Raw genomic sequence first — 23,466 nt, 5'->3', positions numbered from 1 at the left:
ATTCAGACCCACAACCTCAAGATCAAAAGTCACATGCTCCACCAACTGAGCCAGCCAGGTGCCCCTCAGTTTTAATATTAGGCAAAGAATTATTCATTTTACACTAATATCACATAGAGTATATACCTTAAGAGTGTTATATTTCAGTGGGTTAAGATGTATGAGACCTCGATTCTTGCCTGACTCTGTGACCTTGGGCAGTTTGCTTTTGTCTCTGTGTGTATTATCTCAGTGGTTTGAAAGGCTTGGCCAGTATCCCATCCAGTCACTGTGCTCTTTACATGTTCTAAATAACTAAAGTTTTTTTTTTTTTTTATTTTAGCCATTTAGCATAGAACTCTCTTTGTAATGAACTCAGTGCAATGCTATGCTGCTTCGTTGAATTTAAGTAGCATATTAAATGTATTTATCCTCTTGATGTTTCAGTGTCATGTTAAACACTGAATTGGGCTTTAGTACCCTGAGAACTTTTGAGAATAACAGGACTTTTTGCTCATTTTTGTTATGGTCCCAGATTGTTGTGTTTTTGTTTCTTGTTTGCTTTCCTTCCTCCCTTCTTCCCTGCCCCCCCCCCCCCACCTCCAACAGCTTTAGGATGTTTTTATTGACAGGTGTCTTTACTTGTTTCTAAGACTGCCATAACAAAGTACCACAAACTGGGTAATATAAAACAACAACAGTTTATTCTCACAGTTTTGGAAGCTGGAAGCCCAAAATAAGGTGTCTGTAGGGACATGCTCCTCTGAAGGCTGTAGGGAAGTATCCTTCCTTGCCCCTTAGCTCATAGCAGTTACCAGCCATGTTTGGCTTTCCTTGGCTTGTAGCCATATCACTCCAATTCCTACATCTGTCTTTACACAACCCCATTTCCTCTTTGTCTGTGTGTCTCTAAATCTTTCTCTCTAAGGACACCAATCATTGGATTAGGATCCACCCTCATCCAATATGACCCCATCTTAATTTGATTACATTTATTTTCAAATAAGGTCACACTCACAAATACAGAGGGGTAGGACTTGAACATATATTTTGTGGCAGACATGGTCCAACCCACAACAAGTGTGGTGGTCTGTAGCAGAACCCTCCCCTGCCCAATTTGCTCCTCTTTAGTTGCTGTGGTTTAAGGAGCAAATATCCAGTGATAATAGAATTGCACATAGACTAGATATTTGGGAACAGTGAAAGTCTATTCCATGAGCTGTAGTGTATAGTATTTCATATTAATGTTCAAAGGCCCTTTTTTTTAGGTCATTATTATTTTGGATATCTAAGTATATTCTCTGAATATAGGTGACAATTTACTATGTATCAAGGTTATCATATTCACAAACATTTAATGTGCACTTGCCATGCTAGCTGGTGGGACATGTTTTCAAATCCTTTTTGACTGAAGAGGAGAAAACCACATAGGCCTTTATCATTTGAGTTTCTGAGCTATGACTTTAAAATTGCTGAACCTAATTATTGATTTTGTATGTCATTGTTTAGATATCCCTGGAGCATTTGGATAATGTGATAGTTGGGATGCAGTGATGTCGAATCTCTGTCCACCACCATCTCCAGCTGTTGCCAAGACAGAGATTGCTCTAAGTGGTGAATCACCTCTATTAGCAGCTACCTTTGCTTACTGGGACAATATTCTTGGTCCTAGAGTAAGACACATTTGGGCTCCTAAGACAGAGCAGCTACTTCTCAGCGATGGAGAAATAACTTTTCTTGCCAACCACACCTTAAATGGAGAAATCCTCCGAAACGCAGAGAGTGGGGCTATAGACGTGAAGTTTTTTGTCCTTTCTGAAAAAGGAGTCATTATTGTTTCATTGATCTTTGATGGAAACTGGAATGGAGATAGGAGCACATATGGTCTATCAATTATACTTCCACAGACCGAACTTAGCTTCTACCTCCCGCTTCACAGAGTGTGTGTTGATAGACTAACACATATTATCAGAAAAGGAAGGATATGGATGCACAAGGTGAGTGATTTTTGAGTGTATTAATCATGCTAATCTAGCCATTGAATGTTTATCTTCTGATACATTTATATCTAATTTTTAGAAATTCTATGCAATTAATTTCAAGCAGTAGCTATTATTTGCATCAGCCCTATTAAAATTTTTTTTTAATGTTTATTTATTTTTGAGAGAGAGAAAGAGACAGAGCATGAACAGAGGAGGGGCAGAGAGAGATGGAGATACAGAATCTAAAGCAGGCTCAAGGCTCTGAGCCATCAGCACAGAGCTCGACGCGGGGCTTGAACCCACAAGCCATGAGATCATGACATGAGCTGAAGTCCGATGCTTAACCCACTGAGCCACCCGGGTGCCCCTGCATCTGCCCTATTAGATAGATAGGTCTAGTAGTCTGATGTCAGTGATCTTCATAATAACCCTTAAAGGCAGGGGATGATAGCTCTCTGTTATAAGTAAAAAGCTAAAACAGAGAAATTAAGAATATTGTAATAAGTTTTAGAGTATGGGTTTGTCTTGGGAACCTTTAACCATAAAACCTTTTTTTCTTTTTGCGTTGCATGACCCTGTTTTTCACTTAGTACTGTGTGTAGGTACAAGCAGTTCAAAACAAGTGTTTCATAAGCAACCCGCCATGTAGCCTTTGGTCTCTTTAACTTTACCAAGTTCTGAAATTTGTAAAATGAGATTGGACGAAATGGTTTCTAGGAGATGCTCCTTTTAATTTTGCAGATTGAGCCAGAGGAAATTACTGTCATCCCCTAAATCCTGCAGTTTAATATTTAGTGGTATTTATATTTTCATATATTTTTGGCAGATCTGAAGAACAAGTTTAACTCTCTTCTGCTCTATGGTTTTGATACTAATGTGGAAGTCTGTTAAAGCATTATTAATCTTCCAAGGCTTTTACTAAATAGTGAAGAGAAATAGCGTCTTTCAAAAGAATAGTGTTTTACTATGTTTGCATACATGTTTTCTTATTTTAAATGTTTATGAAAATTATTTAAAATCAGGAAGCCCCAGATTCAACTTGATCTTATTTAATTTGAAAAGTACAAATCATTAGTTTCCTTTGTGAAACTATGCAGATGTTACATTGACTGTTTTTTGACAACTTATCTTTTTTTAACTGCAGAAAAAAGGGTGTTTTTATTTTATTTTGTATTGTTTATAAGAGAAGGAATTTGTTGGATTAATTTCCTGCCCCCTCCCTTTTTTCCTGCCCTAATGTGGAAAGTATTTTTCCCATGAACTAAATTACACAACAGCATGTCTACCATTTAACTGTATAGTGAAAACTAAACAAGTATCAAGATGTTTTTTTTAATTTTAACTTTAATAAATTTTCTCTTGCTTAGGAAAGGCAAGAAAATGTCCAGAAAATAGTCTTAGAAGGCACAGAAAGAATGGAAGATCAGGTAAGATACAGAATGCTTGCTATCAAAAAGTACAACCTCATGACATGTATCTATATAAGACTGAGGGCTACTTTTCTTTTTTCTTTTTTTTTAATTTTTTTTTTAATTTTTTTTTCAATGTTTATAAATTTTTGAGAAAGAGAGAGAATGTGAGCAGAGGAGGGGCAGAGAGAGTGGGAGACCCAGAATCCGAAGCAGGCTCCAGGCTTTGAGCTGTCAGCATAGATGCAGGCTTGAACTCATGAACCACAGGATCATGACCTAAGCTGAAGTCAGACACTTAACTGACGGAGCCACCCAGGCACCCCTGAGGGCTACTTTTCTTAAGGCCTTGAAGCCATACTATTTTGACAGAGTGAATCTGAAAATGAACAGAGCCTTTGTGGAAATATATGGAATAAACTAAATGAAAATTTCCATATCTTAGATCTGAAGAGTTAAATAAGTGGAGAATAATAGCAATTTTGCTACCTTTTTTCTGTTTGTATAGAGTAAGTTTTGAATAACTTGTTCATACTAAAAATTTTAAGTTTTATATGAGATTTTCTTTAAGGCGTTGCTTCTCAGACATTTCCACAGAAGTTATAACAGGAGGGAAGTGAGTATACTCCTAAGATATCTGGGGGTACAGGCACAGTTCTAAGCATAATATTTATTTGAAGTCTCACATTGTATTTTTAAAAGTCATGCAGTTTATATTTTATATCTATTTAATATTACAGTCTGCCAGAGATATTCCTCACCTTCTTCTGGTAATAAGTCTCTAGGGAAGCATGCCATGTTTATCCCATGGCTTTTAATGTCCTTAGGGCACAGGCACCAGTATTTGAGATATTTGATTGCGAGGGTACGCTTTCCCTTATGGAAATTAAATGCAAACCATTTTAGTGCAGGGCAGAGATGTTCTGAAGGGGAATCTCTAATGGAGAAAAGGTTCTTTGCTTTTACTCCCTTTGCTGGTGGCTGGACACCCTCAGTGTTCCTTCTGTTTGAACTCCAGTCTGTGGCTGGGTTGTCCTTACTGTGGTTTTCCTTAGCATACCTAAGACATAATAGTACTTTGAACAGTAACTTTTCTAAAAATTTGAATGTGTAGGGACTTAAACCAGGAAAATACAAAACCCTGTAGAATGACCTACTTTACAAAATTGTTATGTCTGTACTTTTGTAAATAGCTTCCCAGGCCAGAGGAGAGGTAATCCTGGGGAAAGATCTGACACTTAGAAGATGTTTCCGTTTACCCAGAAAAGCCTGGCCTTTACTTACTGGTAATGAGCAGGGTGCCAAGTACTGGGGGGACTTTTACCAACCTGTAGATGTACCTGCTAGTTATGGAGTAGTTAGTAGGGTTTCCTCAAGATAAAGATATTTAGGACCCAGTAAAATTCTACTTTTCCTGGGATTTTTTTTTTCAAACTAGAAACCTATACTTAAGAAATTTACCACTGTTAATTTTTAAGTTTTGTTTCTTTTTTTTTTTAAGTTTATTTGTTTATAAATTTGTTTATTTATTTGCACTTTTGTTACATGCAAACGCAAGTAGGGGAGGGGCAGAGATGGAGAGAGAAAGAATCCCAAGCAGGCTCCACAGTGTCAGAACAGAGCCCTATGGGGGGCTTGATCCCATGCACCAAGATCATGACCTGAGCTGAGATCCAAGTCGGATCTGAGTTGAAGTCAACCGAGTCACCCAGGTGCCCCAGTTTTATTTCTCTCTTAAGGGCTCTTTTTGAAAATGTTATTGTGTCCCTTCTGTGTATTTGGACCAACAGAAGGTTTTTAAAGGGGAAACATTCTTCTGCTGAGAAGTTCAAGTTAGAGAAGTCAAAGGAGGAAAAGAAACTTGAGGGATTTACTTTAGAGTCTCTTCTGTGTTCAGGCTCGTAGAATTTTTTTTGTTAAGCTTTGATGAAGATATCCATTCACTTAGGATAAATATCTGAGATACGGTTTATGGCACTACAGTTTTCCTTTCTGAAAAGAAGCTGCTTGATAACTGAATCCCTGTGAATCTCCCATCATGTGCTTAAAATGACTTTATTTTGAACAAATAAATACTATTTGGGGATGACACATGAGTCTGGAATCAATCACTGACTTCATTCAGTGCAAGTTTTGGATACTTATAGCTATCATCTGATAAAAATCACTTTATGAGGAAATCCCTTTATAGCTTGTCATTATTCTTGTTGAATTGCCTGTGTTGATTATAATTGTAAACAAGAATTTTAAAAATTCTTTTAAAAAACAGAAACAGTGAGTGGTTATGTTTGGAGGCTACTACAGGATGAATTCTTTTTTTTTTTTTTTTAAATAAAACCTGTATCTTGCAAGGAGGCTTAGGACTTAGCATAAAATTCCCACAGACAGCATCACATTTAAACCCCAAGTTTCTGAAAAACTGGGTATAGTCACTCAAAAAATGACTCTTGGAATGACTGAGATTTAAAGACACATTTGAAAAGTTTGAGTAAGATAGTTTCATGAGATGTGAGTGAGGAAAAAGCTGTTAGATTGATCTTATTTATGTGTTTTGAAAACATATTTAGCTAAAATTTAACGGACATGTGACAATTTATCTACCTCTCTAAAAGTTTACATATTCAGGATGGTCCAGAAATTTGGGGGCAGGGGTGATGGTAATGAATAAATGAGAGATCATCCATTTGAGACACTCTGCGTTTGTGATGTTCTATATTGAACTTGGAATTTCACTCTAGAAACTACAGATTTCAAAATTACATTTTTGATACATAATTCAAATTTTATCTTGAATTCTAAAGGAAACTCGTCTGTTTTATTGATTGTTAACATATATGTGATGATTTCAGTTTGCATTTGAGTACTAAACCTTATTGTGAATGTAGACGTTGAGTGTTGAGTTATTTGCTGACTATTTCTAAGCCTTTTTGTGCTTGTTTTTCCTCATTTTTTTAATGTTTATTTATTTTTGAGACAGAGACAGAGCATGAGCAGGGGAGGGGCAGAGATAGAGAGGGAGACACAGAATCTGAAACAGGCTCCAGGCTCTGAGATGTCAGCACAGAGCCCGACGCAGGGCTCAAATCCACAAACTGTGAGATCATGACCTGAGCCGAAGTCAGATGCTTAACCAACTGAGCCACCCAGGCTCCACGTTTTTCCTCATTTTTAAATATAAAATGCATCAATGACCTTTAATTAACAAGAATTTTTATATCTCAAATAAATATCAAAGGAAATCCTTTCTAAATTTGGCATGGCAATTTAATTATAGCATATAACAGTAAATGATAAGCCAATGATTCCACTCTGACTAAAGAAAGCCATTCCCAGAAGAATGAAAATGAGTTTATTTATTTTTTCCTATCAAGCAAATCTTTTATTAATTTATCAATTTCTTATAAACTACTTTACTTTTATTTTTTAAATTGTGGTAAAGGACCCTCCCCTGCTAATGCTCTGTCTCTCTCTCAAAAATAAATAAACCTTAAAAAAAAAAGTTTAAAAAAAAAGTGGGGGGGGGGTGCCTGGGTGACTCAGTCAGTTAAGCATCCGACTTTGGCTCAGGTCATGATTTCTTGGTCTGTGCATTTGAGCCCCACGTTGGGCTCTGTGCCGACAGCTCAGAGCCTGGAGCCTGCTTTGGATTCTCTGTCTTCCTCTCTCTCTGACCTTCCCCTGCTCATGTTCTGTCTCTGTCTCTGTCTCTCTCTCAAAAATAAATAAACATTAAAAAAAGTTTAAACAAATAAATTGTGGAAAAGGACACTTAACATGAAATCTATCCTCTACAAAACTTGAAGTGTATTGTGTAATATTGCTAACTACATGTACATTATCATACAGCAGATCTCTACAGCTTCTTCATCGTGTATGACTGAAACCATATACCCATTGAACAGTAACCTCCCATTTTTCCTTCCCTCCAGCCTCTAGCAACCACCGTTCTTCTTTTGATTTCTGTGGGTTTGACTACTTAGATACCTCATATAAATGGAATAATGCACTATTTGTCCTTCTGTGACTGGCATATTTCATTTAGCATAGTGTCCTCAAGATTTATCCATGTTGCGTATGACAGCATTTCCTTCTTTTTAAGGTCCGTTGTATGTATACACCAAATTTTCTTCATGCGTGCTCCCATAGATGGACATTTAGGTTGTTTCCATACCTTGGGTATTATGAATAATGCTGCATTGAACACGGAAGTACAAATATCTCTTTGAGAGCCTGTCTCCAATTCTTTTGGATAAATATACAGAAGTAGGATTTCTGGATTATATGCTAGTTCTATTTTTAATTTTTTGAAGAACCGCCAGAGTGTTTTGGATAGTCGCTGCACCATTTTATATTTCTCCCAACAGTGCACAGGGATCCAATTTCTCCATATCGTCACCAACACTTGTTATTTTCTGGGTTTTCTTTTTGTTTTTGTTTTATATTGGCCATCCTAACAGGTATGAGGTGATATCTCAGTAATTGTGATTTGCATTTTCCCGATGGTGAGTGATGAAAATCAGTTTTAAAATAGTACGTACATCTTTTAGAAATGCTTTGAAATAGTAGACATGTTTGGGGCTGTGTTCCAACAAGCTATTGAGTGTTTCTATCAAAGGGTGTCATTCTTGGTTTCGGTTCTTAATATTTTATTGTCCTGTTGGTCCTATACAGGTTTTCCCCGCTATCCAAAAGTAGAGTGTTCCTATAGAACATTTCATACACTGAAATGGCCATAAAGTGAGGAAGCAATTACCATTAATTTACATGGAAAAGTTCTTGAGCATTCCCAGACCCAAAACATAACCCGTCTTACACATCTCAGATACCTTAGAACACACCCTGCTAAGGAGTGCACAAAATAAATCGAGACAAAGCACAGATGCTCACCACCATCCACAGCTAAGGCGGCTTGATGCTGAGATGCCTGGGATAGTTCCTGGGGAAGGAGCTTGGCAGGGCCTCTTCTGTGCTCAGGCTACGTGCTGCCTCTTAGAGGGGTTCATCGCAAAACAGGTGCTCAACCCCTTTTAGCTTTTCACCTTTTTTTTTTGGTGAAAGCAGAAATCCTCTTTGGATTCCTTTTGGTTACTGAAAACAGGTACTAATGTAGGTCTTTGATAAAAGCAAAGTGGTGTAACTCGAACTTTGGAAAAGCAGGGGATACCTTCATTGTGTAATTTTTTTTTTTTTTTCTGCTTCATTTTGCTTTTTTTGTACAGGGTCAGAGTATTATTCCAATGCTTACTGGAGAAGTAATTCCTGTAATGGAGCTGCTTTCATCTATGAAATCACACAGTGTTCCTGAAGAAATAGATGTAAGCCATGACTTGTATTATTAAATAAGAACAATGGTACCACCTCTTATCAATTCCCTTGAGTTCTATTACTATTATGTATATTAGTAGCATTCTAATTTTACTAGTGTGCATTTTTTGTCATACATGCTATTCCTATGAAGTGTTAACCACTTTAATAACATACACATAAAATACTGAGTTTTATGGCCAAAAAGAGGCTTTTTTGGTCAGTGACAGTTGTGACAGAATTACACCTATTTAGTTTAGAAGTAGGAGAATTCCAGACCTTAAAGAAGCAGTCAGTGTTTAATGCAGTACTTTTGGTAACAAAGCAGTGTACAAGTCAGTGGTGATAAACACAAGTTTACTTATATTCCATAATCTAGTTTCTTAATCACATGTTGACATTTTGAATCACACGGTAAGAGTGCATAGAGAAATCTTTAGGAAACTTTTCCGGTTTCTTTCTGACTGTGTCATTAAGATTTGTCTCCTGATTCTGACAGCAAAGAATAGGAAGTTGTTCTCATAAAAATTGTTGTTTAACCTGCCTGACAAGTTTTCACATTTGTTCTCCTGAAAGTTTATAGAAGCACAGAGATGGCTTTATTAGGATTCTTGATGCTTAGAAATGAGGGCAATGTGTTCTGTTGAACCGAGACTTGAGAGTGTTATTTCACTGCCGTATTATAACCAGAATAACTTCTTTTTTTGTGGTACATTTTAGATAGCTGATACAGTTCTCAATGATGATGACATTGGTGACAGTTGTCATGAAGGCTTCCTTCTCAAGTAAGAATTTTGTTTCCTTCATAAAAGGTGGATAAAGCACATAGAAATCTTATGCTCACCAATGACATGATTTGGAAGGAAGAAAGTAATAGAATAGCTACCCAAACTATTCTAGGAACATTGTTTCATATTTGAACTATTACTTAGCTTTGTGTTATTTTTTCATTTGTTACATGTCTGTGATATATTTGATGTTACTCTTTTTAATACTGAAAGAAGCCGAGTTTCCATAGTGCCCAGACAGAAAATCTTGTTGGTTCTGGTTTCTTGTTTTACTTCTCATTAAATCTGAAACTAAGAACAAAAGGGGCTCTTAGACCCATTTCTAATGTTGGTGGGGTTCCTCACACCAACAAACAATGCTTTAGATACCAAGTGGGTCCTACGATTTAATTCATTTCTGGCACTTTCTGCCTAGAGATAATGTCAGATTCCCCAGATTAAGAGTTCAATCCCACAAGACTGTGTCCCACCTACCCTCCAGACACTAGTCACAAGCCCAAGTTTTCACCTGTGCTTCTGACTGGCTAGATATTAGAGATCCCAACCACCCATCCTTGGACTTCAGACATCAGTAACAAGTCCAGGATGTTACCTGTTCTTCTCACCAACTGGCTATAGATCATATGACTCCCTCCTTGTGTTCCATTAATTTACTGGAGCAGCTCACAGAACTCAGAGAAACATTTTATTTACTGGATTACTGGTTTATTGTAAAGGATAGAATATAACATACAGATGAACATCTATATGGAAGAGATGCATAGGATAAGGTTTGGGGAAAGGGTGAAGAGCTTCCATACCATCTCTGAGCACACATCTCTCCCCAGATCTCCACGTGTTCACCAACCCAGAAGCTCTCCAAATCCCTTCCTTTTGGGTTTTCATGGAGGCTTCGTTACATAGGCATGGTTGATCAAATCATTGGCCGTTGGTGATAACTTCCATCCCCTCTCCCCTACCCAGAAGTCAGCGGGAGGGACTGAAAGTTCTAATCTTTAGTGGTTGGCTCCATTGGCAATCAGCCCCCATCCTTAGATGTTTTCCAAAAGTCCCTCCATTAACATAACAAAAGGCATCTTTATCTTTTCCTGCACTTAGGAAATTCTAAGTGTTATGGGAGCTGTGAGCCAGGAAATGTGGATAAAAAACAAATGCGTATTTCTTAAAATCACAGTATCACAGAACCCTTACAAATTGAATTGCATTGTGGATGCACTTAAGTTATTTAGGCCTAGAAAAGAAAATGATTTGTTATTTTTACTTATCCTTTCCATCTTATAGTAGATTTTAGTACTTAAGAGTGTGGGCTCTAAAACCAGACTTCCTGGGTTATTGCTGTGTGTAAACTGGGGCAAGATACCTGAAGCCTCTGTGCCCCCATCTCCTCATCTGTAAAATGGGAATAATAGTAGTACCTACTTAATAGGATTGTTGTAAGAATTGAGTGAGATAAATCATACCAAGCCCTTAAAACAGCACCCGGAACGTATAAGCACGTAACAGCTAATAGCTAACATTTTCTACTTCGGTCTCTTCTAAGGAAAATGTTAATGACTGTTAATGACAGTAATATCAGCCAACATTTATCCCTCTAATAAGTGCGCTCTCTGCACTTAGAATCTCATCTTCTACCTCAGTGATTCTTTATGATTGCAGATTATCGTGAAGTTTTATTTTATTTTTGATGAGAAGTGACAGGATAAAGTATTTGCTTTTAAGTCCATAGTCTTTTCCTTTAGGTTCATGATGGAAACTCAGAGGTGTGAGTGTTTTGAACCCGGAAGCTTTACGTAGTATGAATCGGAAGGACTTTAGTCCCCCTTCCACTCACTGTCAGCCGTTCATATCCTTGTTTTTAATCCCATTTGACTTTAAGTAAATCACTTAACCTCTCAACACCTCAGTTTCTTTCATTATAAAATGCTGATATTTTACTAACTGGGTTTTAAGTTCAAATGGGAGGATCTGTGTGAAAGGCCTGTGGAAAAAAGGTAAAGTACTGTGGAAATAAAAGGTGGCATTTTACTTACAGTTTGTCATTCATCATGTAAAGCTAGTCTGTTACTTGAAGTTCGCATGCCCTTTTTTTGTTTAGTTTGTGAAATTGCTTTACAGCCAGTGTTTTTCATCTTTTTTCTCCACCTTGCAGTGCCATTAGCTCACACCTGCAGACCTGTGGCTGTTCAGTCGTAGTAGGTAGCAGTGCAGAAAAAGTAAATAAGGTAATTTATCTTATAATCCAGCAAATAATCTCACTTCTTAATACTGCTAACGTATCATGGATTGTGATTTAAAAGTTAGGTTGTAGTCAAGCAAAATTACTGTGACACCCTGTGCAGAAGTAAGTTGAAGTAAACTGCTTAAATAGGAAATCATTTATCAGTTTCATGTTGATAATTCATTAATAATATTCATAAATATGATACAGTTCACAGTATTATATAAATGATTTTGAGAATTTCATTAAAATAAGGTATTTTTTAAAAATATTTGTCTTCTATTTTCTGATGTCACTTAATAAGTATGAAGATAACAATGTACTTGTGATACTAATTCCAAAGAAATGTTATCTAATTATTCATTTTGATTTCTTATATTATTTTCCTCCTAAATCTGTTTCTTTTAGGGACCTATCACTGTTCAGTGGTCAGTGGAAGTTATGTTTTACTCAGCAACGTCTGTGACCACTTCCTTCAGTGCTCTATGAGTTACTAAAGAATTAATGAAGTTAACTTACTTTTCCAAGTGTTAGGCACTAAACTAAGGGATTTTGTACTTTACTTCACTGACTATTAACTAGAAAGAGAGAAATTGCACATATCTATCAGTTTAAGCAAACCTGACTTCTCTTTTTATGTTTTATATAGGAAATATGTTAGCAATAATTATTTCCTTGACAAATATATTTGTAATTTTTTTCTCAAGTTACCTACCCTGTATGCTTGCATGACCCTTAATTTACCAAAATTATATATTTCCATACATCCATTTGTGAAAGGTTAATGCATCTCTGTTGTTATGCTGGTCTAGTGATTTATTATTACATCTGTTACCCCAAGAAGGTAACTTTCCCTCTGTGTCACCCAGGCCCTTCAGGGTCACAGAAGGACTTCCCAGTAGCTTTCTGGAAGGAGAGAGGCTCTGTGGTTGGGGCCCTGTGTATTTTAAAACATTTTTTTCATTCCACATCCTCTTCTGGCATGATCACTTCTCTTTTATCTTTTTAATTTGAGAAAACGGATGCCATCACTCTATATTGAAAGCTAGTACTTGAATCTAAAAACTCTGAATATAGTCTGAATTCCAACATACTTACATGGCTTTTTACTTTTCCTAATAGAGCTATAGATCAAATCCTGTTAGAATCCTAGATTTCTAAACCCCAACCAAAGGCTTGCTTATTTTAAATCAAATTTGATAGAATTAATTCTCATTCTGTTGAAGGATTTGGACACTCCTGATATTCATTATAATGAGATTTCATATGTCGAACTGTTCAACCGAAGCCATAATTCTGCCTAATTCAACTGCATTTAGTTTTCTTATCCAAAATTGTTTATTTTCATTTGAAAAATACTTGCTGCTGGGTGGAAATAGAATTAATAATTATATTAAGTCATTAGTTCTTACTGAAATATAAAAGTTCCATGGTCAAAGAGTTGGATAAAGTATGCATATTATATCAATCACCTGGAAAGTCAATATATATTCCAATGCTAAAGGTTTTGAGATACCATACATTTACCACCATTTGCCAAACTCACTTGACCACAGAATTCCTATTTTAGGCAACAACTGTTATGTCCCATGGACTACTCCAGGTGGCTAAGGAAAACTTTTTTCTCAGGATGTATTTTATCGACAGTATGGTTGAAGTTTCTTTTCAGATTTCTTTCGTAAGCAGACCAGTGGCCTTTTAATTTCCTGTTTTAATGCTAAAATATTTTCTTTTACAGATAGTGAGAACATTATGCCTTTTTCTGACTCCAGCAGAGAGAAAATGTTCCAGATTATGTGAAGCAGAATCATCATTTAAATACGAGTCAGGGCTCTTTGTACAAGGCCTGCTAAAGGTATAGTTTCCATTTGTCACATGTGAAAGCAATTTTTTAAAATAATTTTTGACATTCTGTATAAATACACTGTGAATATTAGCATGTGGTCCATCTCATGTTTGTATGCCAAGGAGCTGACTGTTATGCACAAGTCTGAACACAGAGTATATATCTTACAGATTTACAATTAGTATGAGTGAAACAGCTTAGAGTATCTTTTTGTGTGTGTGTCTGTTTGGTTTCCTATAGCTGCCTGTCTGGCTCCAGGATTATTTGTTTTTTAATATGTGGTTGAATCTGGGGCTCCTGGGTGGCTCAGTCGGATAAGCATCTGACTTCAGCTCAGGTCCTGTTCGCGTGGTTCGTGCGTTCGAGCCCCGCGCGTCGGGCTCTGTGCTGACAGCTCAGAGCCTGGAGTCTGCTTCGGATTCTGTGTCTCCCTCTCTCTCTGCTCCTTCCCCGCTTGCACTCTGTCTCTCTCTCAAAAATAAATAAAACATTAAAAAATATATATGTGGTTGAATCAGATTGCACATCTAAAATAGTTACTTTTTTTTCTGAAAAGGATTTGAATTTTTGTGTTAGCATTTTTTATGTACTGTATTCATTTATTGAAAAAAAATTTAAAGCTGCTTCCTGTCTTCAAAATTGTGTATAGGATTTGAACAATGCATATATATTTTCACATGTAGGTAGCTTTAAATTATTTTACATTTTTCTTTTATTTATTTTCTTTTTCTTTTTAATTCCAGTATGGTTAACATACAGCATTATATTCGTTTCAGGTGTATAATACAGTGTTCCAGTAATTCTGTACATTCAGTGTTCATCGTGATAGGTGTACTCTTAATCCCCATCACCTATTTTACCCATCCTCCCATCCCCTTCTAATAACCATAAGTTTGTTCTCTAGAGTTTTTATTCATTTGTTTTGTTTCTTAAATTCCTCAGACGGGTGAAATCATATGGTACTTGTCTTTCTCTGACTGCTTGAATCTGCTTTTCAAGGAGCAAGGCAGATAAATGTAAATTAGAAATTGTTTTCAATAATTACAGGGAAGACAGTTTATTCATTTTATTGAAACTATCATTGATGTTTCAATTACAGTCAAAAGATGGGAGAAGGTAGATTTCCTAATGGTTATGTGATTCTCATAGCGAATGCTTTCTTGAGGATCTATGCATAGCAAAATGAAACAAAACATATTAAAAGTTGTGGCAAATAAAAATTATATTCAGCTTTTGCATTTTTAACAGTGTGCATGCTTTGAGCTCAGAATAATACAGAAACTACTTAAGGGATGTAACTATTTCCGATTTGAATTTTACAAGTCTGAAAATTAGAACTTCTTTTTATCAAAAGCATAAGGTACTTAGTACTTTTATTTTCTCAGTACCCTCTCATTTAGTTATGTAATTTTATCCCTAAAAGGGACCTATACCAGATGCATAGAGGAAAACTTGAAACTATAATCTAATGAAAAATATTTGTTAAGAGTTTCCATATAAGTATAAATTGTTAAGCCTTTCAGAAATATTTTAACATTCTTTGTCAAGAGTCTTAAAGATGTTCAAAAATTGGGGTGCCTGGATGGCTTAGTCAGTTGAGTGTCTGACTCTTGATTTCAGCTCAGATCATGATCTGAGGGTTGTGGGATTAAGCCCTGCATCCAGTTCCACACTGAGCATGGATCCTGCTTAAGATATTCTCTCTCTCTCTCTCTCTCTCTCTCTCTCTCTCTCTCTCTCCCCTCTCCCCCCTCCCCTACTCAAGTGCATGCACGTGTGCAGGCACTCTCCCTCTCTCTTGCTCTCTAAAGTGAAAGATAAAAATGTTCAAAGACTTAGCTTACTATCTATATTTCTGAAAATCTTAGGGAAGCAGTTATATAAGAAGAAAGATTTACTTATGAAAGTGTTTATTATAGCATTATAAGAGTGAAAAATTGAAAGTAGCCTCTATATTGTATTCATAACATATACCAGTGTTTCATACACAGATATTTGTTACATGGCAGTTGACTACCCAACTGACAGTACTTGGAAAGAAGTACATTTTTTTATTTACAAAAATTATAGATTCATTGAGATTTAAAAGAACATAAGGAATAATCAAGAAGAAAATAAAAAGTTACCCATACTCTCATAATCCAATGTATAACCACCATTAATATTTGGCATCTATCTTTCTGGTCTTTTTTTCCTCTGTATGTATCTTTTACATAGTTCCCTGTCCCTATCCCTGCATATTTTAACCTCCTCTTTCCATAATACGTTATGATTATCTTTCTGTATCAACACAAATTGATAACTTCAGTTGTTCTGCAAATTCATTTTTAGTAGCTAAATAATAAGCCATTTTTTGTTTAATCAGTTCTCTTTTTGGATGCTTACTTGTCTTCTAGTGTTCACTATTTCAGCCAGTGCTTTAGTGCACACATCACTAAAACTGTATACAATGGATCTGTTAAAACCAGTTTTTCTGGTTAAAAAATAATTCTTTGTGGGGCGCCTGGGTGGCGCAGTCGGTTAAGCGTCCGACTTCAGCCAGGTCACGATCTCGCGGTCCGTGAGTTTGAGCCCCGCGTCGGGCTCTGGGCTGATGGCTCGGAGCCTGGAGCCTGTTTCCAACTCTGTGTCTCCCTCTCTCTCTGCCCCTCCCCCGTTCATGCTCTGTCTCTCTCTGTCCCAAAAAAAATAAATAAACGTTGAAAAAAAAAATTAAAAAAAAATAAATAAATAATTCTTTGTGTCTTTTGACATATAAGACAATGAATTTTCTTTTCATTATGACAGGATTCAACCGGAAGCTTTGTGCTCCCATTCCGGCAAGTCATGTACGCTCCCTATCCCACCACACACATAGATGTGGACGTCAACACTGTCAAGCAGATGCCACCATGTCACGAGCATATTTACAATCAGCGCAGGTACATGAGATCTGAGCTGACAGCATTCTGGAGAGCCACTTCAGAAGAAGACATGGCTCAGGATACAATCATCTATACAGATGAAAGCTTCACTCCTGATTTGTACGTAATAATGTTATTGTTAAACGGTATTGTGCAGTTGTATCTTTTATGAGTAAAATCAAGTGTGTATTTGAAAGGAATGAACTATTACTAAGAGAATTTTGCTTGAAGAAAAATTTGGTTAGTTATGCCTTTTTTTCTTAAATGTCTGTTTTTCTTAATGTAATTATGTTTGCATAGAGAGATTAGATTAGTCTTTAAAAGTAAATATTTAAGGGGCACCTGGGTGGCTCAGTGGGTTAAGCGTCCAACTTCGGCTCAGGTCATGATCTGTGCTGACAGCTCGGAGCCTGGAGCCTGCTTCAGATTCTGTGCCTCCCTCTCTCTCTGCCCCTCCCCCTCTCATAGTCTGTCTCTCTCAAAAATAAACAAAAAAAATTTTTAAGTAAATATTTAAGTATTTATTTAACAAATATATATTGAGGCCCTAGGCACCGTAATAGGTGCTAAGGCTGGTAGTGACCAACTGGGGGCACCTTTGTGGCTCAGTCAGTTAAGCATCCAATTCTTGATTTTGGCTCAGGTCATGATCTCACAGTTCATGGGATTGAGCCCTGTTGCATTATGCACTGACAGCACAGAGCCTGCTTGGGATTCTCTCTCTCTGCTTCATCCTCCACTCTTTCTCTCTCAAAATAAATATTTAAAAAAAATAGTGACCAACCAGATAGCCCCAACCCTTGGCATTGCTTATTAGTCTAGTGTATAAGACTCATTAGAAGGCATTTTAACTTAACTAAATAAATAATTCTGAGTCTTTTTTTCTTGCTATGTGAATATAAAATACAGTAGAACTACAAAAATACATTTACAGAGCATTCTTTTATTTGCATTTCATATTGTGTTACTCATTTTTTACCATAAAGTGTGATCACTAAATAAAAAAAGAGGAAAAGTAGTGATAAAATGTTGAAAGTGGACCTAATGAGAGGAGAAAAAATTATAAATTTGTATTATAAACCCAAGAAAATACTTAAGTTCTACATCAGGAAAAGAAATGGAGTATAGTATAATGGTTCTCTTTAATCAGTGTAAAGTACCTGGCATATATAATGTGCTCAATATATGTTAACTGTGATAATCCAGTTCTGAGTGTACAAAGCAGCAGTAAAATTGGAGCATGCAACTCTGTCCTGTGTTTCTAAGAAAGATTTTGAGCTGAGATGGGGACATGTGGAGCACCAGTAGTGACACAGAAGATGGTGACCAAAAGCAGAGAAAAGGAACACCCATGTCCAAGGGATCCCCAGCCTCACGTGTCTCTAAAAGATGGCATCATTAGGACCCATCTTTTCTCAGCTGTGCGTGCACCGATCTTGTTGGTTCCTTAGAAAGTTTTAAGAGAATTGGTTTAGAAAATGAATTGGCCAAGGGGCACGTGGGTGACTCCATCGTCAAGTGTCCAACTTTTGGTTTTGACCCGGGTCATGATCTCACGGTTTGTTAGATGGAACCCCACATCCGGCTCTGCACTGACAGCACAGAGCCTGCTTGGGATTCTCTCTCTCCCTCTCTTTGTGCCCCAGCCCTGCTCATTCACTCTGTCTCTTTCAAAATAAATAAAATAAACTTTCAAAAGAAAAAAGAAAGAAAATGAATTGGTCAAAATCAGAATTCCAGGTGATGACTATGTTTTCAAGTATTGGTAATTTTGGTACATGTGTAGTAATTCTCAAAATTAATCTGTGCTTTCAAGCATTTTCTTTTTAACTAAAGTGTTTAGTATTTTTTCTGCTTTGTTTTGTTTTTTTGTTTTGTTTTTTTGTTACTTCAGATACCCTTTTTGGGGAATTTAGTGAACTTTAGGATGGATTTACCACCTATATTTTTATTTTTATTTTTTTAGAGAAAGTATATGTATGCTTTTAACATTTCTTACTCATTTTAGCCAGTTATGTTTGAATGCTTCACTGATTTGACAGATGTTGATTAGCCATCTAGTCTTATTTTTGTTGGTGATAAAATAAAAAACCATAATGTCATGAATTTTTAAAATTTGTTTACAACTCTTAAGTAAATTTTCTGAGCATCAAATGGGCCCAAAATGATATTTTCTACCATTAGATTGTGTATTAACTTTTATATGTTACATATACTGTATTTTTTAGTTTCCTTTAAACAATATTATTTAATTTTAAGATATTTTTAATTTTAACTCTTTTTTTTTTTTTTCAACGTTTATTTATTTTTTTGAGACAAGCTCCGAGCTGTCAGCACAAGCCCGACACGGGTCTCAAACTCAGACCATGAGATCATGACCTGAGCCGAAGTTGGAGCTCAACCAACTGAGCCACCCAGGCGCCCCTATTAAAAATAGTTACACTCTTGGGGCGCCTGGGTGGCTCAGTCGGTTAAGCGGCCGACTTCGGCTCGGGTCATGATCTCGCGGTCCGTGAGTTTGAGCCCCGCGTCGGGCTCTGTGCTGACAGCTCAGAGCCTGGAGCCTGTTTCAGATTCTGTGTCTCCCTCTCTCTGACCCTCCCCCGTTCATGCTCTGTCTCTCTCTGTCTCAAAAATAAATAAACGTTAAAAAAAAAAATTAAAAAAAAAATAGTTACACTCACTGCCACTACATGAAAAATCAGTCACTAGAAATATTCTTTTTTAACACTTGCTTCATCTGATTTACTTATTACTAAGACAATCAGTGAAACAGTATATTCAGAACACTAGACTTAAATAATTTAGCCTTATTCTCTCTCCAAAGCCAGAAAAGGGGTACTGTTACTACCAAATTGGACACCAGTTGGACAGCCAGTGATCACGAAAGGCTGATTTTTTTTTTCCTTCTGAATTTCCTTCTTCTGTAATTTGGTATACCCATCTCCTTAACTAGGAAATTTTAGGTACTTTCCTATTTATTTATGCATACACACCTCTTTGCCAGTCTTGTCAGTTCGATGATGATCCCTACTATTTTCAGTTAAAAATTGCTTACCTTATGGTATGTTAGATATACACTATCTCAAGTGTGCACATTATCTCAAGTGAGTTAACGTCTTAGTTTCTTACTCCGATCATTACCAAGTAGCTTATACTTTCCTAAGTAATTGGTTCTTGTTACTTGCCTGATGATAGGTTTGTTGATGCAACTCAGTGGTCAAGATGTTCATTAATCCCATTTGAATGTTTCTTAGTGTTCACCCTTTTACCTTTTTCTTCCTGAACAGCTTATTACAAGTTATTATAAGGTTAACCTTTTATTTTATTTTGGGTTTTGATGGTAGTAATATGTGTTTATTTTTGTTGCTTTTATTTTTTTGACATGGCAGGAATTGGTAATCATATTTATTAATTCTCTGAGGCTCTCAAATTTTTTTATAAGGTGAGGGTACAAAAATAGATTGATAGGTACTTACATGCCCTTGGGACTGCTTATATCTTTAAGAGAAAAATAATTACATACTGTCTTGACAAACTCCAGTAATATGCAAGTGTATCCTTGAGTTAAAATGAATATGTATTTTATATCTCCAAATATATACATCTAATTTTTATAAATATGTTTATATGTAATATTCCATTCTTAAGAATTAATTTGACTGGAGTGAGGGATTTGGGAAAGTAGCGTTGTATAGAGATTTCAACATTTGGACTGTTTTCTTTGTAGGAATATTTTTCAAGATGTCTTACACAGAGACACTCTAGTAAAAGCCTTCCTGGATCAGGTAAATGTTAAACCTAAGATTGTCAAAATGAATAGTATGACATATTATCTTTTTTAATATATACTACATTGCCTGTGCGCATGTGCTCTCTCTCGCTCTCTCTCTCTATATATATATCATCATAGAATTAAGTTACTATCTTTTCGTAGTGTCTCATGTCTTTCCCAAGTGTCTACATGATTTTTCTTTTGAATTGTTAATGGCCATGGGCTGTATATTAACAATTAAAGATGCAGTATTCCCCAGTTAAAATAATAAATGTTTTAATTCCAACCACTAACACATAACTCCAGGTGTTTTCTTTTGGGGAGGGGAGAAAGGTTTTTATTTGCCTTAATTGGGCCAAAATATCTTTAAAACTTGTATACTTCTACTGAAATAATAACATCTTTATTGTCTTATTCTTTTCAAAAATAATCTGCTTAATTAACATTTGAAGAAAATTATAGATTACATGGGACTTATTTCTTAATATAACAGAGCTGTGTCATAATATCATTCTGGGGATCAGGCCAGGAACAGGGTCATAGAAGTAGCTTTGAAATAATGAGGTCCTTAAGTTAACTCAAAATTTTGGAACCAGATCTGTGTGGTCTGTGACATACTGCAAAGTTCAGAGATAATTCACAACCATGCAATGAATTCCATGCTTCTCAAGCTGAATAAAATCATTCTATCATTACACGTGTACCCTCAACAGCCCAAGAGTAGAGAGAGAGAAGAAGACCTCAAAACCCTAGCCTATAAGCGTGGCTCAACTTCTGAGAGCTTGGATTTTATTTGGAGATACGGGCAGAAAAAGTTAAGTACACATCAGGATGCAAATTACATCATGATTCTTAATAAAGTAAATAGGGATATATATTTGAGGTAGAATGCAAAATTAGAGTCCATTTTCAAAGATAAAATAGAAAACTTCAGAAAAACATGATCGCCTCTAAATTCAGTACTTCCTGTCTGTTAGGGGCATCAGTAGGAATTGTTGTGGAAAACTGCTCTAATGTGTGTTAGCTGCCAGACATTGTCAACACTGTGATAGAAATATGCTGTCTAAGAAGATTTGGAGCAAATTATTTATTAAAATGTTTGATTTTCCTGTAGGTCTTTCATTTGAAGCCTGGTTTATCTCTCAGGAGTACTTTCCTGGCACAGTTTCTACTCGTCCTTCACAGAAAAGCCTTGACGCTAATAAAGTATATAGAAGATGATACGTAAGTAAAGCTATATGGAATAAAAACCTTTGTGCATTGTGCTTTGTTTTGTTCCTTTTGGATGTTTTCTATATATTTTTATGTATTTATGTATTTATATGTAAAAATGATTTTTCTTCATTATTTATAGGCAGAAGGGGAAAAAGCCCTTTAAGTCTCTTCGGAACCTGAAGATAGACCTTGATTTAACAGCAGAGGGCGACCTTAACATAATAATGGCTCTAGCTGAGAAAATTAAACCAGGCCTCCACTCATTTATCTTTGGAAGACCTTTCTATACTAGTGTACAAGAACGAGATGTTCTAATGACTTTTTAAATGTGTAACTTATTAAATATATTTTGTCACCATGATGATTGCTGCTGAAGTGGCTCAGTGGTGTGGGAAACATCATTCCCTTGGGTCATGTCCCAGACTCCTACTTGGCAACGCAGTTAAAGTTAGTTACACTACACTTGTCACAAGTCTGTCAGGGGACGTCCGGTGCATTGTTACAATGGATGCATCTTTTCCTAGGTGTGCTGTCTTGAGATACAGACTTATGTTTACAGTTAGAGTAAATGTTCCTGCTATCTTTTGAAGATATAATAATAAGATATGAACTTGACCACAACTACTGTTTTTGAAACTTACAATTCATGGTTTACATGTATCAAAGTGAAATCTGAGTTACTTTTCACAGATATAATACTAGTTGACTTTTCATCTCTTGGTATTCCTTGGTATGTAAGATTACTGTAATACTTTTATAATCAGCTGAAAATTAGAGCATCTGAATCATTTCAGTTCCACAAAGGGAACTTAGTTGGAACATAGGTTAAGTATTAGAAAGAATGTACTGATCAAGCAGATGTTTAATTCAAATTAATTATTAGATCCTCCTTTGTAGACTGGGTAGTCCTTAGGGTTCAGTCTGTGTAGAAACATCACGCAGTATGTGTAGTCCGGATTATGGCAAACCAGTCAGGGTATTTGTGTGTTTCTGTGTGTGTGTGTGTGTGTGTGTGTGTGTGTGTGTGTGTGTGTGTGTGTGTGTGTGGAGCTCTGTCAAAGACAATAGAGGAAATTGGATTTTATGTTTTAGTAGTTATTGCAAACTATTTAAATTAATTTTTATTATTTTTGAGCCAAATTGAAATGTGTACCTCCTGTGCCTTTTTTTTTCTTGGAAAATATAATTACTTGGAAGAAGTTCAGATTACACTAGTCAGTCATTTTTATCTTGTTTTCCTCCTGCATAGTCTTACCCTCATTTGACAGTTGTGACTCCAAGATTATGAAATGCAATGGAGAATATACTAACTAGTAAGATCCTTTTACAGGAACAGAGAACAATATCTTGTCCTTTTCCTTCTCAAATTTCTGCCCTTACTTTTGAGGTTATTGCCAGGTCTATTTGCCTCTGCATCATGTGAGGAAAACAGGAGAAACTTTATTGATGTGCTATTTTACTAGGTGCTACTTTGGCAGAACTAAGTGGTCAATTTCTTTTGTTTCCTTGATGTCTTTGGACCATTGTGCTAGCTGTAAACTGATTAATAAAATTCTTTGCTAGAACCGTTTTGACATAATAGTATATACAAGCATAAAAATTATTTTTATTTAAAACTGTGGAAGTTACACAAAAGGGAAAAGTATTTATAAGAAAGGGATAAAAGTGACAGAGCCCCTCTGCCATTGCTCACCAAATGGAACCAAAACTAACATGTTATGTTCTGAAAGGTCCTAATTACCTTTCACATCACTAATAAGAAGGGTGTAGACATCTTGATTTTTAGACACAAACCGAATGAGATGACTGGTGCTCTGTGGTGCACTCATGAAAGAATTTACAGATACCACCTTATTGTACCCCTTACTCAGTGCTTCTTATGTGATTGATTATTAAAGAGTGCTGACCGATTATTTTCTTTTGCTGGTTTATTGTACTGTTACATGGAATGCAAGTTGTACAGTGAAGTAAGTTATTAAAGCATGTGTAAACATTGTTATATATCTTTTCTCCTAGGTGGAGAATTTTGAATAAACTGTCTTTGAAA

The 23,466-nt window shown here is 36.1% G+C and overlaps 1 protein-coding gene across 8 annotated transcripts in view; it reads left to right on the top strand.

The window, feature by feature from the left end:
• CD4H9orf72 (chromosome D4 C9orf72 homolog) overlaps positions 1 to 23,466 on the top strand; it is a 27,525-nt gene extending 4,059 nt beyond the window's left edge. For all 8 annotated transcript variants that reach the window (XM_045042862.1, XM_023242380.2, XM_023242379.2 and 5 more), the window contains 10 exons: positions 1,489 to 1,976; positions 3,329 to 3,388; positions 8,590 to 8,685; positions 9,395 to 9,459; positions 11,612 to 11,684; positions 13,419 to 13,535; positions 16,314 to 16,549; positions 20,160 to 20,217; positions 21,319 to 21,428; positions 21,559 to 23,466. In XM_045042862.1, coding sequence (XP_044898797.1) covers positions 1,533 to 1,976; positions 3,329 to 3,388; positions 8,590 to 8,685; positions 9,395 to 9,459; positions 11,612 to 11,684; positions 13,419 to 13,535; positions 16,314 to 16,549; positions 20,160 to 20,217; positions 21,319 to 21,428; positions 21,559 to 21,745 — 1,446 coding nt within the window. In that variant the 5' untranslated portion in view covers positions 1,489 to 1,532 and the 3' untranslated portion in view covers positions 21,746 to 23,466. The remainder of the gene's footprint in view (positions 1 to 1,488; positions 1,977 to 3,328; positions 3,389 to 8,589; positions 8,686 to 9,394; positions 9,460 to 11,611; positions 11,685 to 13,418; positions 13,536 to 16,313; positions 16,550 to 20,159; positions 20,218 to 21,318; positions 21,429 to 21,558) is intronic.

This window comes from Felis catus, chromosome D4 (genome assembly GCF_018350175.1).
Source record: "Felis catus isolate Fca126 chromosome D4, F.catus_Fca126_mat1.0, whole genome shotgun sequence".
Lineage (NCBI taxonomy): Eukaryota > Metazoa > Chordata > Mammalia > Carnivora > Felidae > Felis > Felis catus.
This window is presented reverse-complemented; position numbering and strand designations above follow the sequence as displayed.